General features: G+C 40.5%; 1 protein-coding gene across 3 annotated transcripts in view; it reads left to right on the plus strand.

The window, feature by feature from the left end:
- Positions 1–20,582, plus strand: part of SLC1A1 (solute carrier family 1 member 1) — a 57,476-nt gene extending 36,894 nt beyond the window's left edge. For 2 of the 3 annotated variants that reach the window (XM_067315278.1, XM_067315279.1), the window contains 8 exons: positions 1,201–1,243; positions 2,581–2,688; positions 4,090–4,274; positions 6,213–6,320; positions 11,041–11,163; positions 11,699–11,893; positions 12,490–12,624; positions 18,431–20,582. In XM_067315278.1, coding sequence (XP_067171379.1) covers positions 1,201–1,243; positions 2,581–2,688; positions 4,090–4,274; positions 6,213–6,320; positions 11,041–11,163; positions 11,699–11,893; positions 12,490–12,624; positions 18,431–18,677 — 1,144 coding nt within the window. In that variant the 3' untranslated portion in view covers positions 18,678–20,582. The remainder of the gene's footprint in view (positions 1–1,200; positions 1,244–2,580; positions 2,689–4,089; positions 4,275–6,212; positions 6,321–11,040; positions 11,164–11,698; positions 11,894–12,489; positions 12,625–18,430) is intronic. The other variant, XM_067315281.1, reaches the window with a different exon arrangement.
- Positions 20,583–22,035: the final 1,453 nt, after the last annotated feature.

Consider the following 22,035-nt stretch of genomic DNA (forward strand, 5'->3'; position numbering starts at 1 on the left):
GCCTCAACCTCGCAGCTCCATGCTTGACACTCCACTGCCATTTCCAACATCTGTCCCCTCCTGCTTGTGCAGGACCGGAGTGGCAGCTCCTTAGAGAGCTCCTCTTACTCCTCACAGTCACTTGCTCCAGAAATCATCAGTGGGGCACTGTGTAGGCTGTTGCCAGTCATTTCCACATGAATCCACACATATTCATAGTGCTGATACAACTCCAAGCACAACGAAGTCTGTACAGGATAAGAAGCAGCGGGTGAACTATAATTTAGAGTATTTGGTGGGTTTGGTTACAATTTATGGCTCCACTTACAGCAGAGATCTAAAATTCTCTTGTAAAGGAATTATAGTTATTTTTCTACATATTTACATTCATCAGATTTAAAAGCCAAATCCAGAGGATCTTGTAAAGATTAAGCTAAATCACAAGTTTGTACAAACTACTCTTGCCTTCAAATGAATTTAGCATTAAAACTTGAAAAGAAAAGTCAGAATTTTGTGAGAGATCTGGAAGGGAGATAAAGACTCCTGCTTCAATGTGTAAATTGTCATCTTCTGCACTGGGCCAGGTATTCCTTGATTACCTACATGCTTCTGCTTTCTGCAGTCTTCCTTTGCATCTTGAATTGACCATTGGAAAGGAGGAGAAAGGAAATGGATTGCAGTGTTTCTGAGCTAATTTCCTAACTTTTCAGAGCATGAAATGGTTCTTGACCCTGGAATAACACATGGGAATCTTCCATCAGCTAAGATTAATTTCTGAATTCAAAACTACAGTATAGCACACCAAAATCTATTTCTTTTAAATCTAAATCTATTTCTACACAGTGTTAATAAGGGCTGTTCTTTTTCTTTCTACCTTATACATGATAAATCCTATAAAAATGACTTTAGACTGTCTCTTGTATTCCTTGTGTAATTGATGGAGAAGAAGGCAGTGGGTTCAGCAGCTGGCCAAGGGAAACGTCAAATACTGAAAAATGAGCCTAAGAGTTCCACAACAGAAAAACAATCACCTGGTCATTGGAAGTCCTGGACCCTTGTCTCTGCTGGACTTCAGGTCTGACAGTGCTAAATACACTGCTTTCTGGATAAGGCAACACATTCTAATCTGTCTTTCAACACCAGATTGTATCATTTTATTTAGATAAACAGCTTGTTCATAGTATGCTATAATGTTGAAATGCCTCTAATTTCTCTAACCAGGAATATGTTCCCAGAAAACCTTGTCCAAGCCTGTTTTCAACAGGTAAGTTTGAACATCCCTTTTTGTTACTGTAGTTTTCATTGCTAACTACAAATTCTTCTTAGTTAATGTTTCTCCCAAAACATATCATGTTTTCCTTTGTAAAAGTCTGTAAGAATTATTTATGAGATGTCCAGGATGCTCTTGAGCTCCCATGGAAAGACTTTTCTTAGACATCTTCTTTTCCTTTCCATTTTGATTAATACTCTGTTCTCAGTTCGTAAACCCTTGATCATCCCTTGCAAAAAGACACTGTTTAGAAGCTGGATGCAGAAATCTAGCAATGTGTTAATACACAGGTTTTTCCCTTTAAGAACAGGCAGAGTTATAAGAACCATGTCATGAGGATCTGTGGCCTGGTTCCTAAAAACCCTCCATGTCTGATGAAATTTGCATAACTCAGCTGTCACTCTAATGTGTCTTACATCTATTGTCCATTGTTAGACCTGGTGATTCATCTTGATGAAGAGGTAGCCAGATGTTAGAATCTGTTTGAGACCTCTCTTTAGAGAAACACTAAGATTTGGAAGAGGAAAGAGGAAACTGCTGTTCATGTAGCAGTCTTACATCAGATTCAGTCACGTTTATCCATAAATAAATCAATTTTTGTGATGCTCTCTGCTTCCCTTTTTTCTCTTCTCCAGCAGTTTCCTACCAGTTACGCTGAAGTTTGTATGGGAGATAACTAAACTTTCCCAGGAAATGGTGTTAACTGTCTCCTGCATGCAGGACTGAGTGTATTTACGGTTTACTAAACTTCTTTATAGAGCTTTTTTCCATGTTAATTACTTCAAGGGCAAATCTTCTGCCTTGCTGACGTACAGAATCCTGTCCTAAACTTCTCTGAAAGACTGAAGCTGGAAAAGTCCCTCTTTTCAGAGGCCACATAATAACAATTTTGCTGTAATTATCTTTAAAGCAGGATACCACAGAATCCCTTGCAGGCAATGAGGCCAGTACACCTTCTCTGCCAGTGCAGCAGGTGTAGGCAGCCTGGCTGTATCAGGTGTGCCTGCAGTACAGACCTCTCCAAGAGCCATTCCTTCCAACTGCTTGTCCAGCAGAAAATGCTCTTGTCATTGTTAGGAGCTGCATTTCATACCCCAAAGGACTGTGCCAGATCTATAGGGCACCCAGGAGCCTCAGGAGCACAATTTATAGTGTATTTTCTCTGTATCACTTGTTTCATGTAGTGTCTTAAGTAGAGAACCATGATGGGTCACATTCAGTCCAATTGGTTCATCTTTCCCTTATTTTTATTAGGCAACTCTGCCTGTGTCCACTCTTCAGTTTCCTTGTATTTCTAAATAACTGTTCTATTTTTTGAAAAACTCTTTCAGTATAAAACCAAACGTGAAAAAGTGGATGTTACAAGTGACGTGGAAAAAAACAGCTCCATGTCTAGAGAAGATCTTGTGGTGACTGTCATGATGGCAGAGGTTTCAGAGGTGCGACCTTTATTGTTTGTTACATTCCATTACAATATATAAAGGTAAAATTAGACTGAAATTTAGTTTAGTTGATATGTTAGTTAATGACTCAGAAAAGGAAGGAAATGACACATAGGTAAATCCTATCGGGGGATCAAACTTGCTAAGTAAACACTGAAGATGATTATGAGGCTCTTCAGTTAGATTTCAGAAAATCAGAGGACTCTACTGTCAATTAAACAGAACAAAGATAATAGATGATGTGGGAAAATAATCCATTCATATACTCCATTATAGGTATAGGCCGATGCAGTGTAAAGTTGCTGAGAAATTAAAGAAAACAGTCATTGTGGGAAGGCTGGGTATACATTAGCAGTTGTTTAAGTCTATGTTTATATTATCAGAAGATGTTTAAGCAGCAGTGAAGTAACCATGGACATTGCAGAAAGAAGAGAACAGAAAATCATACAAAAAAATTTGAAATGGAAAACAAAACAATGGAAAGCATATTGTTAATTAATAGCTTGATTGTTGCTCTGCAAAAAAAAAAAAAAAAAAATCATAGAGATAGAAGTAAAGAGAAGGTTTAACAAGCATATTTAGAGGCCTGAAAAGCTTACATGTGTTGACAGCTTGTAAAACCTAGGATTACACTGGAGGAGAGTAGGAAGAAATTCAACAGCATTATGAACACAGAACTATGAACAGTACCAATTGCATCTCATAATAATGAGAACATGGGAACTAAATGAAAGGATATCAGTTAAATCCCAAAGCAGGATGCAATAGAGAATCGCACTCTCAGTGAATAATTTTCCTTCATATATTCACACTGCATGAACATAGAGGACTGTGTGAATACTTAGTAAGATTTTTATGTAATATGCTTCAGATTCTGCTGTTAATTATGCAATTTCATTGATTTCAGCTGAACAATAGATTTTTACTGGGGGCAAAATTGGACACCTTATTCTCACACAATGGACAATTTTTCTTAAGTCTGACCACAAACCCTTGTGCTGCACAGAAATGTCTACAAGGATTCTACATCAGCTGAGTTTCATTCCCCACAGTAGGGAATAGCTCTTGTATATATTGAAAGTATGACAGAGGATGCCTAGATTTTGCCATTCTCTGTGTCAGAAGTCATTTGAAAGGGCAACATAAATTAAGTGTGCTTTATCCTGTGCTAGGATATGGTCAAGTTCTTGCATAATTTAAAATACAAAGGGTGTAAAGGCAATTTACCTACCTTCATGTGCCCACTCAGCACGGTCAGAATTAGAACAGACTGCCTAGAACAAAGATCTCCGTATCTTTTCATAGAGAAATCTAAATGTGTTTTTATTTTAGGACTCTTTAAAGTAAACTCAATGTTTTCACATAGCAACTTTTTTTTCTGTTCAATCCAATCTACAGAACAAAACCCAAGAATACAAAGTTGTGGGCGTGTATTCCGATGGCATCAATGTGCTGGGCTTGATCATCTTTTGTCTTGTTTTTGGAGTTGTTATTGGGAATATGGGAGAGAAAGGACAAGTGCTGGTGGATTTTTTCAATGCACTAAATGAAGCTACCATGAGAATAGTTCAGATAATCATGTGGTAAGTCCAAGGAGATACTGGCATTTTCTAATGCCTCTTTAAGTGGATTTTGTCATTGAAACTGTAGGAGCAGACTCCTTTACATTTTCTTTTGTATAGTGCTTTACAGCAAGGAACTTTGAAAGAAAAGGTGGTAAGCAGTTTCCTCTGTACAGAATTTGATCCTTTTGAGGAAACTGGAGATAAGGCTCCCACTTATTATATTAAAGAAACGGTCCCAGTTGAACATAGGAAACTTCAGTTATTCAGACATTCTCATTAGGGTTTTATATCAAACTGGTATATCTGTGTGTGGTTTGAGGACTGTAGAAACATCACCGCCCACACTCCCTTCTCAGTCTTGAACACAATTCCATGAAATAACTTCTAACAAATAGCCACTATATTCACACACTAGCTGTCCCTAGAGCTGAGCTGCTTTAGAAATAGATAATACAAGCCACAGCACAGACCAAAATCCAAAATGGTATCCAAGATACAACTTAGTGTTTACCTGTGCTAATAGGTTTTATGAGATGGGACTGCTTATTTCTGAGACAGAAAAAACAGTTTAAGAACATAGCAACTCATTTGGCAATGCTTGGCTGGACCTCACAACTATTCACAGAGCTTCTTTCTGTGGAGCAGGGGTTGTGCAGATCATGTTATAGGATCAGGTTTATAAGCACGCCCAATCCTTTCCAGAGTTTGATCTTACAAGTAGGGCACGTTGTGTCATTTACTGTGATAATCTATCTACTCTTATCCACATGCTTCACGCTAGTAGTAACTTACTAGATCCAGCCCTTTTGTGGATTTTCTCTCCATCCTAGCATACCCTGAGGTCCTGTAAAACAGTATACCTGTCCAGGGCTAGCTGCAGGGCTTTTGCTGCCTTTAGAGAGATGTAAATTAGTCTCTGCAACTTGTCCTGTGCTAGATGGTGGTCCTGTCCTCAGCTGAGCTACAGCCCTGTGGAGCAGGCTGCCTCACACTGCAGCAAATCACCACCAATGACACCCCGGCATGGTCCCCTGCCACAAATGCAGGATCCCACCCATAAGCTGACTGTCCCTGGTCTTGCACCTGCACAAAGCTGTGGCTCCCACCTCCCCCTGTGTTTCTGGAGAGGTGGGAGCTGTTGTCTGGGTTGAGGTGAGGTTGGCCATGGACAGTGCAGGGCCTTAGTTCAGCTTTCACCCAGTGCAGGGCCCGGCAGAAGGAGGGAGCCTTGCTCTGCACAGGGGCAAACTACTGCTCATCAGCTAATAAGTGGTAACTTGTCCCTGTGCCAGCCTGCCCCACAGTGCCAAGAGGAATACAACAGAGATGGTGCCAGCCTAAGTCATGATTTTTGCCTTGAAATTGTCTACTCTAGGCAGTAGCCAATGCTATTCATTCCTGCTGGACATGGCCTTGTCTTATTTACTGTGGGTTTTTTTCCCTCCATCAAGCAACAATTAATTCATGTGCTATCCCAGCATATTAAAATCTCTCTTTTTCTGTGTAGGTGATCCACCTATATCCCCCAGTGCTGCAGGGCAGCTCCTGTAAGCACAGGAGATCTTTCCCCTTTGTTTGTGATGGCAGAATGCACAGATTTAGTTCTTAGCCCCACAAACACTTCCCTCTCCAAGTAAGGCTGTAGACATGCATAAACATTTGCTGCAGTGGGGCAAAGCATGCACACTCCTTCCTAAATTCTCTGTGTTCTGTGACTCCAAGTCATGCAGTACTTGTAAAACTATGCACAGGGATAAATTTATTCTGATTTTTTTATCTCTTTTCATCACCACTGTTGTAGTCTGGCTGCAAGTGAATAAATTCAGCTTTGTAATAGAATATCAAAGAAAATTCTTCCACCTCTTTTAAAACTTTTACTCTGCAAGAAGTTGTATATTGATGAGCATGCAACATTTCCAAGAATGCATTTTTAATTGCTTTACTTTTGTTTTCTAGGTATATGCCAGCTGGTATCTTGTTTTTAATTGCTGGAAAGATAATAGAAGTTGATGACTGGGAGATCTTTCGTAAACTGGGTCTTTATATGGCTACAGTATTAAGTGGGTATGTCATTTCCTAAAGATGAAATTAAATGTAGGTCATTTTTGGAGCTCAGTTGTTTACAATTTAATTATCCACATCAACCAGCCTCTTCCAATTCAGAGATGAAAATTGCTGTCAGTGAACATTATATTTGGAATGTATTTTTTGTTTCAGAAAGTCAGTGCCTTGCATTCTAAAAAAAAAGTTCTTGTACTTATTATTTCATCTTCCTCTCAGCTTGATGCTAAAACAGATAAGATTATTGTATTGTTGAGAATGGTAATGCTTCTTTTAGATTCTAGAAGAAGTTGGAAAAGGGTGAGGAGGTGTCTATAGGAGGTTGCCAGCCCATTGAAAATACTGTATTATATGGCTTAAATTCAGAATCTTCATGGGAACTGTGGACCCAAGATGTACCAGCATAGGCCCAGGTTCACTGCAGAGCACAAATGCGTGGTAAAGGCACTGAACATTAAATGATGCCAAAAAAGAAACTGAGCCCCACTCGCCTCAACACAGAGCAGCTAAAGCCCAGAGAGCCCCTCAGAACTGCTCTGTAGTCATCCTCCTTTGAGGCAAAGGTACCTGGTGAAGCTCCCAGAGCAGCATTTGCTATCTGCATACCACAACCAAGCACCAAAACAGGTTTTATATCCTGTCTCTACACCTGTGACAGTGTAGAACAGTCTGGAGCGGTTGGGAGGGCCCATGCTGTTACACCTGCACAAACCCTTTCACAGATGTGGACCTTACGGATAAGAAGGGGCAACTTAACTGCTCCAGGCGATATAGCTTGTAATACTAGATCATTATATAGCTGTGGATAAACATCCTACAAACGACCCTTTGGAAAGATAAATGGATATTACAGTCCCAATAAGTTAAATGCATTTACATTTCTATTTCCAGTTCAGTGAAGCATAGCTTCTGGGCTGTCTTGGTTCATTGCCTTAGCATCCACTCCTGTAATTCTTTCAGCATGCTTAGGATTTATTAATGTTTTGTCTACAGACTAGATCCAAAGTTGTTCAAGAGCTTCTTCCCTCACCACCAAGACTTAATACATATGCATGCTATCTTTCAAAAGTAATTCACAGGCTTTTTGACAATCAAGCAAAGAGAAGAATAATACAATGGTTTAAAATGCAAACTTCCCTATAAATAGTCAAACAGGATCTGGTGGTTTTTTTCCTGAATCTTTGCTGTTTATTTTTTGGTATTTATTTCAAAGTTGTTGCTTTGTTTTATGCATAAGCCAATTTGTTTGGACTAGCTGTTCAAAAATCATTTGAGAAGTAATGACTTTCTAAGTAGAAATAACAGCTTCAGAAGTAGCACTGAATCATGATTCTTTCAAAATACTACAAGTGGAAGTTATGCTTGTCTAATGCATAATGTTTTTTTGTGTAAGTTTCCATTTTAGTCTTGGAAAAGAAATCCAGCTTTTAAAGGACACAAAAATTGATGTTTAGCAATAGTCAAAAGACTAATACTTTACATATAAATTGTAAATGAGACTATGACCACAAATGAGGTAGATATAACTTACAGAATGATACTATATAACTTCTGCAGGTTTTGTATGTTATAACTCCAAGAAGGAGTTAGACAGGTTATTGCTGCACTTTGACTTCAGTTTTAGATCAGACAGCAAGTTTTATGATAGTTCACCTAGTAATGGTTACTATTTGTCCTATGACAGGACATGTATGAAGACACAGCTGCTTTTCCAGAGTACTTACATTGCAAAGTAAAGTTCCACCACATATTCTCTCCCATTTAGCTGTTAACCATTTACTTGACAGGTACAATGATTTCTGAGTAGGTGCCACCATAGAATTAGCTACAGTAAGAGTGCCCAGCTTTACATCCTGAGGGTGAAGCAGCTTCTGTTCTGCAAAACCCCATCACATATGTGACAGTTTTCCCTGAAGGCTGCTTGGGTGGAGGTCTGCAGCCTTTCCGTCTGTTAGGGGAGGGCCTGCAGAGTGCAACACTCGATGTGCTGTGGAGAAGGGCAAACAACAGCACTTTTTCTGCAAGGCTGCCCCACAGGGAGGGCATGTTATACCCAGCTCACAGAAGTGAAGATAGCAATGTATATGCAAGGCTGCGGAGGAAAGGTGCCTGTTCTGCATTCCCAGCCTGCAGGAACACCCTTTCTCCCACCTCTTGATGTACAAGGGAAGTCACTCCCTTCCTCTGTGTTGGGTTCCTGCCCTCACCTGTTCCCACCACTTTTCTTGCTCCTCTTCATCCTTATTGTTTGACCACCTCTGCTGCAGTATTTCTTTTTATTGGCATCTTCTGCAGCTCTCTCTCTCTCTCCCCCCGCCTTTAAGCATGGTCCTGAGAAGTACAGGACACCTTACACATTTTTCTGGTACTCCCTGGCAAGAAAGATATTTGAGAGCGTAGGGGTTTGGGTGCCTCATCCTCCCTTTCATTTCCCTGCCTTCCCTCTCCAGCTCATCTCCTATCTTACCTTCTTCCCAACTTCATTATTCACAACCTTTCGCATCTGCAACCCATTCAGCTTTCACCCCAGTGTCTGCAAAATGTCTCAGCCCTTATGTCTCATTAGGTCACCAGGAGGGAACAGTCATTCCCCCACCATGCCTTTCCTCCGCTTGGCCACTATCTTAAGATTCTCACTTTCACTGATGGCCGTGCCAGGACAGAGACATGCTAGCAGTCAGAGAGGAGAGAAATCAAGCAGGAGGCATTAGAACAAATGCCAGAGAAATCACAGCTTGAGAAGAAAAAGGGAAGCTGCAGTGAGCAGTCGCTCTCTTACCTTTTCCTTTGCCTCTTTTGAAAGCGGCAAGGAAACTGAATCTCTGGATGCTATAAAAACTGCCAGGTTGGGATTTTGAAGGACATTATCCTTCCTGCCTTAGAGGGAATGCTGTAAGAATTTCTGTTTTCAGTTGCAGATTTGAATTTTTTGCTACAAAAATTTCTGCTGCTTCCTGGGAGTTGTATTTCATGCACACAAATGAATATTATCCTAATTCATTTTGTGAAAAATAGTATTAGCAAAACAGATATGCACAGATACATTTATTTTGTATAATACCACGTCCTTGCTGACAGTAATAAAATACAGAACTAAGATTTTCAAAATAACTTTATTTGAAAGTCCTTAGGCTTCTAAATCATGTAGACATACTTGAAAATTCTAGTCTATACATTTTGTTAAGACATGCAACAATATACATACCATTATTTATAGTTTTCTTGTATTTATTCTGGAGAATTCAGTTTGTTCCCACATACCACTGTATAGAAGTATTAGGTTTATTTTTAGATTTCTTTTACAAAATTTTATTGATAGATGGTGCAAGCTTTCATTTGCAGTCCACTAAATAGATCATTTGTGTACATACAGAATGAAAATGTTAATGCCCATTGCTTTTTAAAAAGACTGTTTTTTCCAAGGAAACAAATATCTAGATTTTGTGGTGGGTTTTTTTGTTCTGTTGTAAATTTCTGTACTGTAGGTGGCTACTGCTGTCTTAGTTGCCTGGGTTTGGCAGAACAAACAGTACCATGATTTATCAATATCTTTATCAGCTGCTTTGAAATCATAAAGCACTATTACAGCACAGTAATGTTCCCAAGAACATCTTGTGAGGACAGAATAAAAATCCCACGGTTGCGCGTGCCACAGTTCTGGGCTTTGTGTTTCCAGGCTATGACAATTTCTTTTCGCAAGAAGTTGATGTTGCTATAATTGCCTGTGACCTTGGAACACAGGAAATATTTCACAGACGTTTCACACACATTTTATTTCAAATACTCTCACAGCAGGCCGTGTGCTTCTAATCTTAATGCCCACAAAGCACTACAGTATATGCATTCAGGGTCTTTGTGTTCAAAATTAAAGCACAGCTTTAAGGATGAATTTGTCCCTGAGACACACCCAAAATTCCAGTAAATATATTCGAGCAGGTAAAGCTGAGAGAACAATTTGATCTTTTGCATGTTAACATACTTCATTCAGATAAAGGTGATATTTTAAAAGACAGTATTTCAGCACCTTACAACATGAAAGATAGTAAGACTACATATGTCTCATTTGTACAGTCTGAAATACCTCAGTTGTTTTTAATATATAGAATCAATGTAAAAGAACTGCATTTGAATCATAGACCTAAGCTTACACAATTTTCCACAACATAAAAGTGTTGGGGGGTTTCTATGATTTTCTTTGAAGCTTTTATAGAAAGATGTCTAAAGACAGATTCATCTGTCCCTGACTAGAGACTGTATTTACCTTTAATTCCAAAATGTGCTCTATAATAAAGGCAGATGAACTTAGAAAAATGATTTGGCTTGTTTCTCTGATTTGTTTCTAGTCTGAATTGTAAGGATTCAACAGGAGAGTGGGGTGTTGAAATGTATTTCAAATTGGCCTCTGCATATCGGTTAAAATATTACTTTTTTTTTAATTTTTCTCATCTTCATCAGTTTATTTCCAATATATTAGTTAATCACATTTCTTCTTTTACTTTGGAAGCAGAGGCAAGTAACAATCTCTCCCTCCCCCCTGACAGAATAAATAGAAGAGCATTAGTCTGCAGTCTCTTTAGACAGTATATTCTCTGTAGTTTGAACATAGTTATCTTTCAAGTCATGAGAACTTTCACACATGGATCTGATGCCAGCTATCACCGTCGTATTAAAACTATGCAGTGAGATGGATCCAACTGTTTAAATAGTCCATTTTCTTTTGCAGACTTGCAATCCATTCCATTGTAATTCTGCCACTGATCTACTTAATAATAGTAAGGAAAAATCCTTTTCGGTTTGCCATGGGGATGGCTCAAGCACTTCTGACAGCCCTCATGGTTTCTTCCAGGTAAACAGAAGAAACATGTATTTTCTATAATGTTCTTAGTAGTAACTGCATTGTTTGTTCTCTGATTTTACTGCTACTTTGTTACCTACCTTGATTTCACCTGGGCAATTATAAATTCCCTGGATGTTGAAATACTACTTTCCTTATTATTTTTGGAGCACCTAAAAGGGCACTATAGATTGCAATGGAGCTACAATGGCCTTACACCAGACTTGTGACTGCCCTTTACAGTATAAATTCAGGACATAGGTTTTTTTGCCATTCATTTCATTACTCACAGTCTCTTTCAGTGTTTCTATGACTGCACACATCATGACAATTTTACTATGTAGAGGATAACTAAGTCTTTATTATTCCTTCCCATAATTAGAAGAGATAGCAAATGTTACTTAGCTTTAAGAGCGAACTCTTCACTTCATAGTACAGCCTTCCTGTCTGTCTTAGATCTCCATTTGAGTCTTAGAGCAGATCAGGCTGATAAAGAGAATGGTACGCTCTTGCCTGTGCTTATTTTGTCTGTTTATCTGTGTTTCAGTTCAGCAACTTTGCCTGTCACCTTTCGCTGTGCAGAAGAAAAAAACGGTGTTGACAAAAGAATTACCAGGTTTGTTCTTCCAGTTGGAGCTACCATCAACATGGATGGCACAGCTCTCTATGAAGCAGTGGCAGCTATATTTATTGCACAGCTGAATGACTTAGAACTGGATATTGGCCAAATAATTACCATAAGGTGAGACTAAAGCCATCACACAAATTTTCTTGGTATTTTTTTAATGAATGGTACATTTGCTTTGGATACCCCATCAAAAAGTTGAAACTATCATTCACAGCACAGAAAATAACAAATATTCTCACTTCTTGTTACAAGGCCTTGCCTGTGCAACCTGATGAGGAGGTGGAGTTGGCCAGAGCAGGCAGCTGGTATACAACCACATTGTTCTGGAAATTGCCTCCATTCTCTTACAGCAAACACTTGCAAATCCAACTCAGTCTCTTCCACTGATATGCCCAGTTTGCATGTCAGAAGTACATTTACATACTTAGTCTGTAGTATAACCATGACACCTCTGTTTTCCTGGCCAGGGAGCAGCATGCTCTGAATATTATAAATTACCGCATCTGTAAAGGCACTGACTAAAATTATCTATGCATGACTTGTCCCTTAAATTTGTCTCCAGACTCTGTGTAGGTGCTATTCAGGAGGAAAACTGGCATGTTTGTATATTTTTATTGCAGTGAGAATAAGTCTATGTGTGTGAGAAAATATAGCTTCTGTGAGTAACATGTTTTCCGAATGCCTTTTCCTGGCTTTATTTGGGTTTTTAGTGTCACAGCTACAGCAGCCAGCATTGGAGCTGCAGGTGTCCCCCAAGCTGGACTTGTCACCATGGTGATTGTACTGAGCGCTGTTGGCCTTCCTGCTGAAGATGTTACCCTGATCATTGCAGTTGACTGGCTTCTGTAAGTTTAAGGCACTTGATATTTAATCCTTTTTTTGTTTGTTTGCAATGTTTACACAACTTGTGTGGGAATATCTGGGTCTGTGAAAGAAGACAACAAAATCATTCAGGACTGCTGCAGGAATCACAGAATTGCAGAATGGTTGAGGTTGGAAGGGAAGTCTAGAGATCATCTAAGTCCAACCCACCTGCTCAGGAAGGATTACCTAGAGCATGTTATACAGGATCATGTCCAGGTGGGTTTTGAATATCTCCAGAGAAGGAGACTCCACAACCTCTCTGGGCAACCTGTTCCAGTGCTCTGTCACCCTCACAGTGAAGAAGTTTTTCCTCATGTTCAGATGGAACTTCCTGTGTTTCAGTTCGTGCCTATTGCCTCTTGTTCTGTCTCTGGGCACCACTGAAAAGACTCTGGCCCCATCCTCTTGACACCCTCCCTTTAGATATTTGTATGCATTGATAAGCTCCCCTCTCGGCCTTCTCTTCGCCAGGTTGAACAGGCCCAGCTATCTCAGCCTTTCTTCATAAGAGAGATGCTCCAGTCCCTTCAACACTTTAGTAGCCCTCCACTGGACTTGCTCCAGTAGCTCAATGCCTCTCTTATATTGGGGAGCCCAGAACTGGACACAGTACTCCAGATGTGGCCTCCCCAGGGCTGAGTAGAGGGGGAGGATCACCTCCCTCCACCTGCTGGCAACACTCTTCCTGATGCACCCCAGGATACCATACTTTGTCTAGGAATTACAGAATCACAGAATCACAGAATCGCTGAGGTTGGAAGGGACCTCTGGAGATCATCTAGTCCAACCCCCCTGCTCAAGCAGGGTCACCTAGAGCACATTGCACAGGATTGCATCCAGGCGCGTTTTGAATATCTCCAGAGAAGGAGACTCCACCACCTCTCGGGGCAACCTGTTCCAGTGCTCTGTCACCCTCACAGTGAAAAAGTTTTTCCTCATGTTAAGATGGAAGTGTCTGTGTTTCAGTTTGTGCCCATTGCCTCGCGTCCTGTCGCTCGGCACCACTGAAAAGAGTCTGGTCCCATCCTCTCGACACCCTCCCTTCAGATACTTGTACACGTTGATAAGATCTCCTCTCAGCCTTCTCTTCTCCAAGCTAAACAGGCCCAGCTCTCTCAGCCTTTCCTCATAAGAGAGATGCTCCAGTCCCCTAATCATCTTTGTGGCCCTTCGCTGGACTTGCTCCAGTAGTGCCACATCCCTCTTGTACTGGGGAGCCCAGAACTGGACGCAGCGCTCCAGATGTGGCCTCACCAGGGCTGAGTAGAGGGGGAGAATCACCTCCCTCGACCTGCTGGCAACACTCTTCCTGATGCACCCCAGGATACCATTGGCCTTCTTGGCCACAAGGGCACATTGCTGCCTCATGCTTAACTTGGTGTCCACCAGCACTCCCAGGTCCTTCTCCTCAGAGCTGCTCTCCAGCAGGTCAACCCCCAACCTGTACTGGTGCATGGGGTTATTCCTCCCCAGGTGCAGGACCCTGCACTTGCCTTTGTTGAACTTCAGGAGGTTCCTCTCTGCCCACCTCTCCAGCCTGTCCAGGTCTCTCTGAATGGCAGCACAGCCCTCTGGTGTATCAGCCACTCCTCCCAGTTTTGTATCATAGCAAACTTGCTGAGGGTGCACTCTGTGCCTTCATCCAGGTCATTGATGAAGAAGTTGAACAAGACTAAGATTCTTGTTATGGCCAGACTTGTTCAATATAGAGTTGGATGCAATAGTGTCTTTAATCCTGAAAGAAGTTCTGCTGCTTGGGATGACGGTGAATGACCTCACGTCCAGAGGCGCTATCAACCTTAAAACACTGGCCACAACATTATTAAATCTTCAGCATCATTAGCAAAGACAGTACTAAGAAGTACCTCTGGAGCATCTCAGCGCCCTCCATATTTTGCTGAATACATACACCATTCGCAAAAATCAAATGCAAGCCAGAAGCAGAACATCTCAGCTGATTTCCTCAAAGCACATTAAATACACACAGTGATGAAGAGGGAGTGGAGAGCAATATGCAGGAAGCAGAGCTGGACCGTGCACACAGATGGCAGGCCCATGCATGGCTCCGTTCTGCCAGCGTCAGCATGCTGGGGGTGTTCTTTGTGAGACACTCCTTTGAGGACCCAGCTCCATGACCAACAAGCACACATACATGCAAACTTAGAAAGCACTCCTCAGCTCCTGATCGCAAACACTTCACCTCAGAGCACATCAAAATGCCTCTGTCCCATTAAAACAGCTCTTTTCCAGAGAGAAGCATTGATCTCCTGGGACATTGCCACATGCTTTTAAATTTTGCCTATCTTTAGAGATCAGCTTACATGCTTCTTCTTGGGAAGAGGCTTCAGAAGCTTTTGTTTTGTCCATATGAATATTTTAGGGCTCCCCTGTTGGCTTCAGCTGATCAACAAAATGAGACAGAAGTGCCTTATTTGATACTGTAAACCCCCAAGACCCTCAGCAGAAAACTGTGATGTGGAACCATCAGTGCAGGAGTCCAAAGTCTGGGTCAAGTTTATTGCTGCATGAAGGACTTGCAACATTGCTTGAAGTGGTTTGTCTCTTTCCAGCCTTAATGTTTCTTCCTGTTCCATGGGGCAAAGAGTGCTACCCATCCCTGCTACTCGCTTTGTGAAAGGCTTTGAAACTGAATGACAGTGATTTTTGCTGAGTGTCCAACTCAGGAAACAGGTGCAGGCAGTAGGGAAGTGTTTGGTCTCAAATTCACATGAGTTTGAGCAGTGATTTCTATGTCCTGTGCATACAAGCTACATCATCTACTGGTCATGATGAATATCTCTGTTCCTGGTTTCCCAAAACAATCATGGAAAGCTTTTCTAGTCCCTGCTGCTACATTAATTTTTCCCTAGACCAAGTGCTGTATCTGGAGTGGGCTAATAGATGGGAAACCATATCATCCTTTTGCTGAATGCTGTCTAGACCTTGTAAATGTTATTTACAAAAGCAAATGTTTTCCTCAATCTTGACCCAGGCTGGCCTGAGTCCTAGAAATAGTGTTCATGTTGATTCACTGCCTCATTCTAAGACATTAGATTAGCTTTAAAGAGTTTCTCTAAGCCCTTCTCTTGCAGGGCTAGCATTTTTCACAGAGTTCCTCATGTCATCCCTATCTCACTTCCAGAACATCATGGTCCAGGGATCATGTCTCACTTTTCACCAATCTATCTTTTCTGTTCAGCTTACACTAAGACATTTCTTTCTCTAGCTTCTGCATCAACCCAGAGAATCATATATTGTTTTCTGGAGGTCAGAAGGACATCAGTTATCACTTTTGTCCCATGACTCACTGTGAAAGAAGAGCAGGATTCCTGAATTAAGGAATATAACTTTAGGTTATAATGCAGTTTTTATCTGTCTTCTAAACTGTGCAAACTGTAGTACTCAGACCAAGGTCTTGCTCACCTGCATTAACTCAGCACTGAAGGTATTTCATTGGAGTCAGTGCAGAGGTCCTAGTAACCTAATAGTCGCTGCATTACATTTTCTTAGACTCCTATTTACACTCAAAATAGATTCATTCCTTTTCCTCCCCCACCTTTTTCAATCATTTTCTTGAAGGATTTCTTGGTGGCACCCTCTGTATTTCACAGCTATATTTAATTTCTTTGATTATATAACTCAATTTTGCAAACTGTTTTGAAATACTGTTGGTTTCCATAAAACCAAGGCTGTTGAATGGATCCAAAAATGAACTCACTTCCTATATAAAAGCACAATTGCTCCAAACAAAACAGCCCCAACAGGAAGTACATTCTCCATATCAGCTGTCTGCAACAGTGTCCCATGAATTTGTCTGTTTTGCTCCACAATCATTTAGTTTTCCCCAGTCCTCTTTGTTTCAGGGAGGGCATTTGGTTTTGTTAAGGATGGGGAAGATCAGTGCAAACCACTGGTCCATAGTAGGGATCTAAAAGAAAGTGTAAGAACAGGACAAACAAACAATGACACTTCCCCCAAACTACTTTCTAGCCTCCAGCAAGTTACAGATCAAAGAGTTCCTGAGTGGTTTTTGTGTTTACGGTCTCAATAGATTTCTTCTTACATGAATTAACCTTACTGCTTTTTGGACCTGCATAAAGTTTTAGCATCTACACATTCTGTGGAGAGGCATTCCACAGTCTAAAGATGTGTTGTGCAAAGATGTATCGCATTTTGTTTTGATCTGCCTCCCAGTCACTTTATTTGATGCCCGTTAGTTCTTTCACAGGCGAGAGAGAGAGAGAGAGAGAGAGAAACAAAACAGTCATTCCCTATTCTCCATCATAATCGTAATTTTATAGACCCTATCTCTTCTCCGCGTTGAAAAATCCGTAATTTGTGTGATTCTTAGGCATGACAGGAATACATAGAAGCTACCCATTCCATCATGAAAAAGACAAAGAATTCAAGCTATCTCCAGTTCTGATCTAGATATTTTTCAGATGAAGGTGTCTTGCTGTGTAAAGCAAATTAAAGATTAATTTCATGTACCGGGGTCATTGCCAGGGCATTTTGCACCTCAGCAGATGGAATGCACACCATGATGCCATGTAGATTATTAACACTTTTGTCTTTTGTACTTATTGCCTAAAATGTATTATTTTACAACCTCAGTGTCTCATTAACAATCCTTAGTTAATTCTGAACTTACCAAGGCATTATTACATAGGCTTGTGGAGTTCTTCCATGCTTTTAATGAGGAAGCAGAATAGAAGTATTTTATGAAAGACAAGTTTCCACTATTGTGGATTTCCTCACTTGTCACGCTGATTCTACCAGAATTTTACATCAGGTTTCCTTCTTCCCTCCCCCCACAGATATTCCCCTCCCACTTGGGGAATACACAGGCAGTTTTTAGCACAGGAGCTCAGCAACTGTAGTGGAATAATATGTACCTGAGACATACTGATTCACTTCGGTATTGTTTTTGCAGTGCCTTCTATTTGTGAGCATGTCCAGCATCCACATCTCTGCATAGCCACAGTGGCTCTTTCAACCATAAAGCCCCTGCTATGCTGTGTCAAGGGAAGGAAGAACAGGGAAACATGAGCTTCCACAGTCCTTACCTCATTTCCATGCCAATTTTCAAACTTTGTTACATTGCACAGTTATGTTGTTTCTCTGCAAAGCAGTGGCAGATTTTTAAAGGCTGCAAGTCACATTCCTGTTGGGAGAAAGATCAACAGTACGGAAGTGTGATATTCCTTAATGTGACTTGTTTAATATAACTTTGTACTTCAACCCTTTAAGCAGGAGAGTCAAACAGCACATGGGAAGTTTTCCATTTCAGGGGTTTGGGCTAGAACACTGAAGATCCAGGGCTAAGCACTCCTCTGTTTGAGGAAATGACTATTAAAGAGACAAAAGGCACGAATCAAACTCTGCTTTTGAGGGGATGAGAGGCTGCTGGAAGCAGCAGCAGTCTCACCACAAAGAGACCAGCTGTTCAGTGTTCTTCAGGGCCTGAGAAGTGCCCCCCACAAGATTTTGTAAGGCTGTGCACGGTAGTATCGTTACTGCTCTAACAGAACAGTGATGTGACTTACAGTTTTACACGTCCTTTACAAAGTCATTTATCACAGCAGTGAGTCCAGGTTTCTTCAAATACATGTGAGGAAAGTTCTGTTCTTCACTCTACAGCATTTTTTTCTTTTAATACCTGAATTACCCAGGATCTGCACTAGGAAAAGACTGGAGCTCAGCATTTCCTACAGTAGCTTACTTTTCTAAAAGGATTTTTTAAGTAACGTATAGAATGACTTGTCTGACAACATTTTTATTCCATAGGGATCGATTCAGAACAATGGTGAATGTTTTGGGAGATGCCTTTGGTACAGGAGTAGTGGAGAAACTCTCCAAAAGGGAGCTGGAGCAGATGGATGTCACCTCTGAAGTCAACATAGTCAATCCTTTTGCCTTGGAAACGGCAACACTCGATAATGATGAAACAGAGACCAAGAAATCCTATGTCAACGGAGGCTTTTCCGTAGATAAGTCCGACACCATATCATTCACGCAGACATCTCAGTTCTAAATCCAGAAGCTTTCAAGTGAAATGGGTGCACTAAAGGACATGACCATATGCAAGATCTCAAAAAGCTTAAAGGATAATTGAGAATGAATTACATCTCAAGTCTATTTGATTTACTGCACAGACTCTGATTCCCCTCACCAGTTCTCTCCCCTTCCTATCATCTCTCCCAACAATCTGAACTCACCACTTTTGGTCTTTGCTGATAGGTTGAAGAAAAGTTGTAAAATACGTAATTTTTTTAAGAATCTATACTATTGCTGAGGCTACAAAATGCCTCTTTGGAATCAGCATGTTCACAGATGGATATTGTAGCTGGGGCAGCCAAACGTGTTTTTCTCAGGAGTAGCACAGCATTCTACATCTTACCTACATTACAAAATACCTGTGTGTAATCACTTTTAACATCCTTGCCTTCTAAACAAACAGATTGCACTGTACCAGACACCTACTGTAACTTGATGATGTGCCAAAATGTTCATTTCTGCAGCTGATAGGACACCACATGGGCAGAGTTATTCAGAAAGGGACAGACCAGAAAGGCCTTGTAATAAGTATTTTAGGGTGTACAGGGCTTCAGTTTTCTTTAATCATTATAAACATTGGAAATAATTGGGAATGGCAGTTTCCAAAGTTTATGTAGCTAGGTTTCCCCATGCTCTTCATCTGAACACCAGCTGTTGGGAATTGGCCTTCAATTGTGAAATGAGTTGCTGTGGGTTTGCTCTTTTTGTACTTGAAGAGTTTTTGTAAAGTGAAACATCACCAATTTAGGTACACTTTGATGGCTTTCTGGTACATTTCCATCAGAAGAAGGAAAAAGTCAGTTTATTATTGTCTGCCTTTGACTCTAGCTAAATATTAATCCACCCCAAAGTAGGCAGAGGTCATGAAGATGAAAATAGACTGTACAGCTAGTCATAGTGCAACTTCTAAACCTTTCCTCCTTGGGGAAAAAGAAGACATAATATCAAGAATATAGGAGGCATGCCTTTTTTTAGAAAGAAGCCACAGTCACTGAGCTTTTTACACAAACTGGTTGGTTTTTTGCTCCTTAGCTTAACTCCCCAGTTGAACATGCAAGTTGGTAGCTGCAACACTACTCCAGTGCCAAAATACCAGTAAATTGTATCTCATAAAGTATTCTGGACCTAGAAAGTCATGCGTTCTGGTGGCTTGTTATAGGGGATCCACCAAGAACTTCCTCATAAGCAAACTCCATTTCTAAAGTATTTTATACAAGATTTCCATGGTGCAAAAATCATTCTCTCTACAGAGGAGTCGCTGTAATGAACTAGTTTTTTGCCTTGCACATTAAAATCTGTTAGCCATTTTACTTGTAAAGTAAACCGAACTTCATATACAGTTATTTCTTTGTAAATAAGCTTGCGTTAAACCTAAAACTGCACTCACATGTTAACAAAAAAATTCAAGTTCCTGCAGTGTTATATAATCAATTCAACCTTACACTTTTGTATTTAAATAAGCCAGGAAATGTGCCAAAGAGAACTGATGAAGAAAATAAGAAAATAGTTACTGTAGGTTTTGATAAATTACACCTTAAATGAAGAAGTCAGTGAGACATAATGCTGTATTTAAGTTAAACACTGTAAACTATATGGGAGTGTTAATCTAACTATTGGTATGTTTATACAAAATAAAGAAAATGTACAGATTGAGTAAATCAATCTTTTATCTGTGCAGAAATAGTATGAAAAACTTTATTTGTACAGCTTTGCTTATGGGAGGAAAAAAAGACCCACCAGCTTCCACAACTAGCCTATAATCTATGCTTTGTCCTTTCTTTGCTTTTTTAAATCACCCTGTCCCTATTATGTAATCACCCTGTTATGATGTTCTGTGAATAGTGTTCCTAGTGTGATCAAAATAAATAATTTGTCTCTTTCATTCTTGTTTCACCCCATCCTCGCCTCACCTGTAGAATTTTGAGTTTCTCCAGCTATTGCAAGAAAAACAAAAACAGATGAACTGATGATTTATGTTATCTTCAATAATGACTCAGCTGTAGTTTCAGCAGGAATTAATCTCTTGTTCCAGTAATATATATACATTATCTTTCAGGAGCACAAGGCTGAGATTGCAAGAAAAAACCTTTAATTTGGAGGATCTGAGGGAGAAAAAGATCCTTTTTTAAACGCATGTGAAGCAAGGGATTATTTAGCATTTTTAAGGATCACCGGCAATTAACCAGAGGTTGATGGTGCTGTGGCTCCATCCATTTAGTACCAAGGGAACTAACTATATACTGAAAATACTGTTAAGTCCAAGAATGCTTTTCCTGACACAATAGGCTGAGCATGTATCTTCTGCATATGTGGAAAAATCCTGTGTGGGCAAAGCACCCTCTTCTACTCCACAGCCTCCCAGCCTGGAAGCTTTGTAGACCAGTAGAGAGGCTTCCATCAGAAAAGCCTCCCCAGATTTTGGCCCTTCACCCCATGTTATTGTGTTGCTGTAGGGTTTCCTGAGGCTGCAGAAGCTATCTCAGATTGGACGTTGCATTTTGAATAACACATATGGCTTTAAGCTGTGGAAGGCAAGGCTACCTGCTCACACATCCCTGCTGAAATACTACAGGAGTTGTAGCTGGTTTGTTTACATTGGAGAAGGAAAGCACCTGGATGTAAACATGCACAGATCTGCCAAAAAAAAAGGGCCATCCAGGCCAGCTCCACAGGAGTTTAAACTGCATAAACATAATCATGACACATGCAATTTGCTTGTTCTTGCGTCTTCGCTGGTAAGAACAGAAACTGCCTAGTTTAAGATCTCCAAAGACACAAACAACCGCTTCCCCAGACTAACAGGTCCCTCCCCTAAGTTACAGCTTCAGGCCCATTTGACTACCTAAAATGTTCCTGGGAGCATCTCCTGTTACTTAGCAAGTGAGATGCCAAAGCCTGGAGTGTGCAAAGTTGCCATGAGCAATAGCAACCAAGTCCTGGCCCTCTGCCAAACCAGAGTTATATACTGGAAGCATGGCAAGTGTAATGGGGAAAGGTCATGACCTATTTTTATACTCTCCCTGGAAGCAACCTCTATGGGCCATTGGCAAAGCCAAAATCTTGAACTAGGTGGGCTTTTTTTCTGAGCCAAGATGGCAGCAAAATATGACTTTTTATAAGGATTATGAAATTTTGCGTTGTTCTTATTAGGAAAATCTGCTTTTCCATGCAAATCAGAGCACTGACAGTCTCAACTGGCCCCAAAACTATAAGTGATGAGTACTATTTGGAAAAAAGTTTTTCTCTGGTAAGCCTGAGAGATGCTAGCTTTCAGTTAGCAGTAACTTTAGGGTGTTTATGCTGCTATGATTCCATCGTCTTCAGGGGGTTATACA

The sequence above is a fragment of the Apteryx mantelli genome, chromosome Z (assembly GCF_036417845.1).
Source record: "Apteryx mantelli isolate bAptMan1 chromosome Z, bAptMan1.hap1, whole genome shotgun sequence".
Lineage (NCBI taxonomy): Eukaryota > Metazoa > Chordata > Aves > Apterygiformes > Apterygidae > Apteryx > Apteryx mantelli.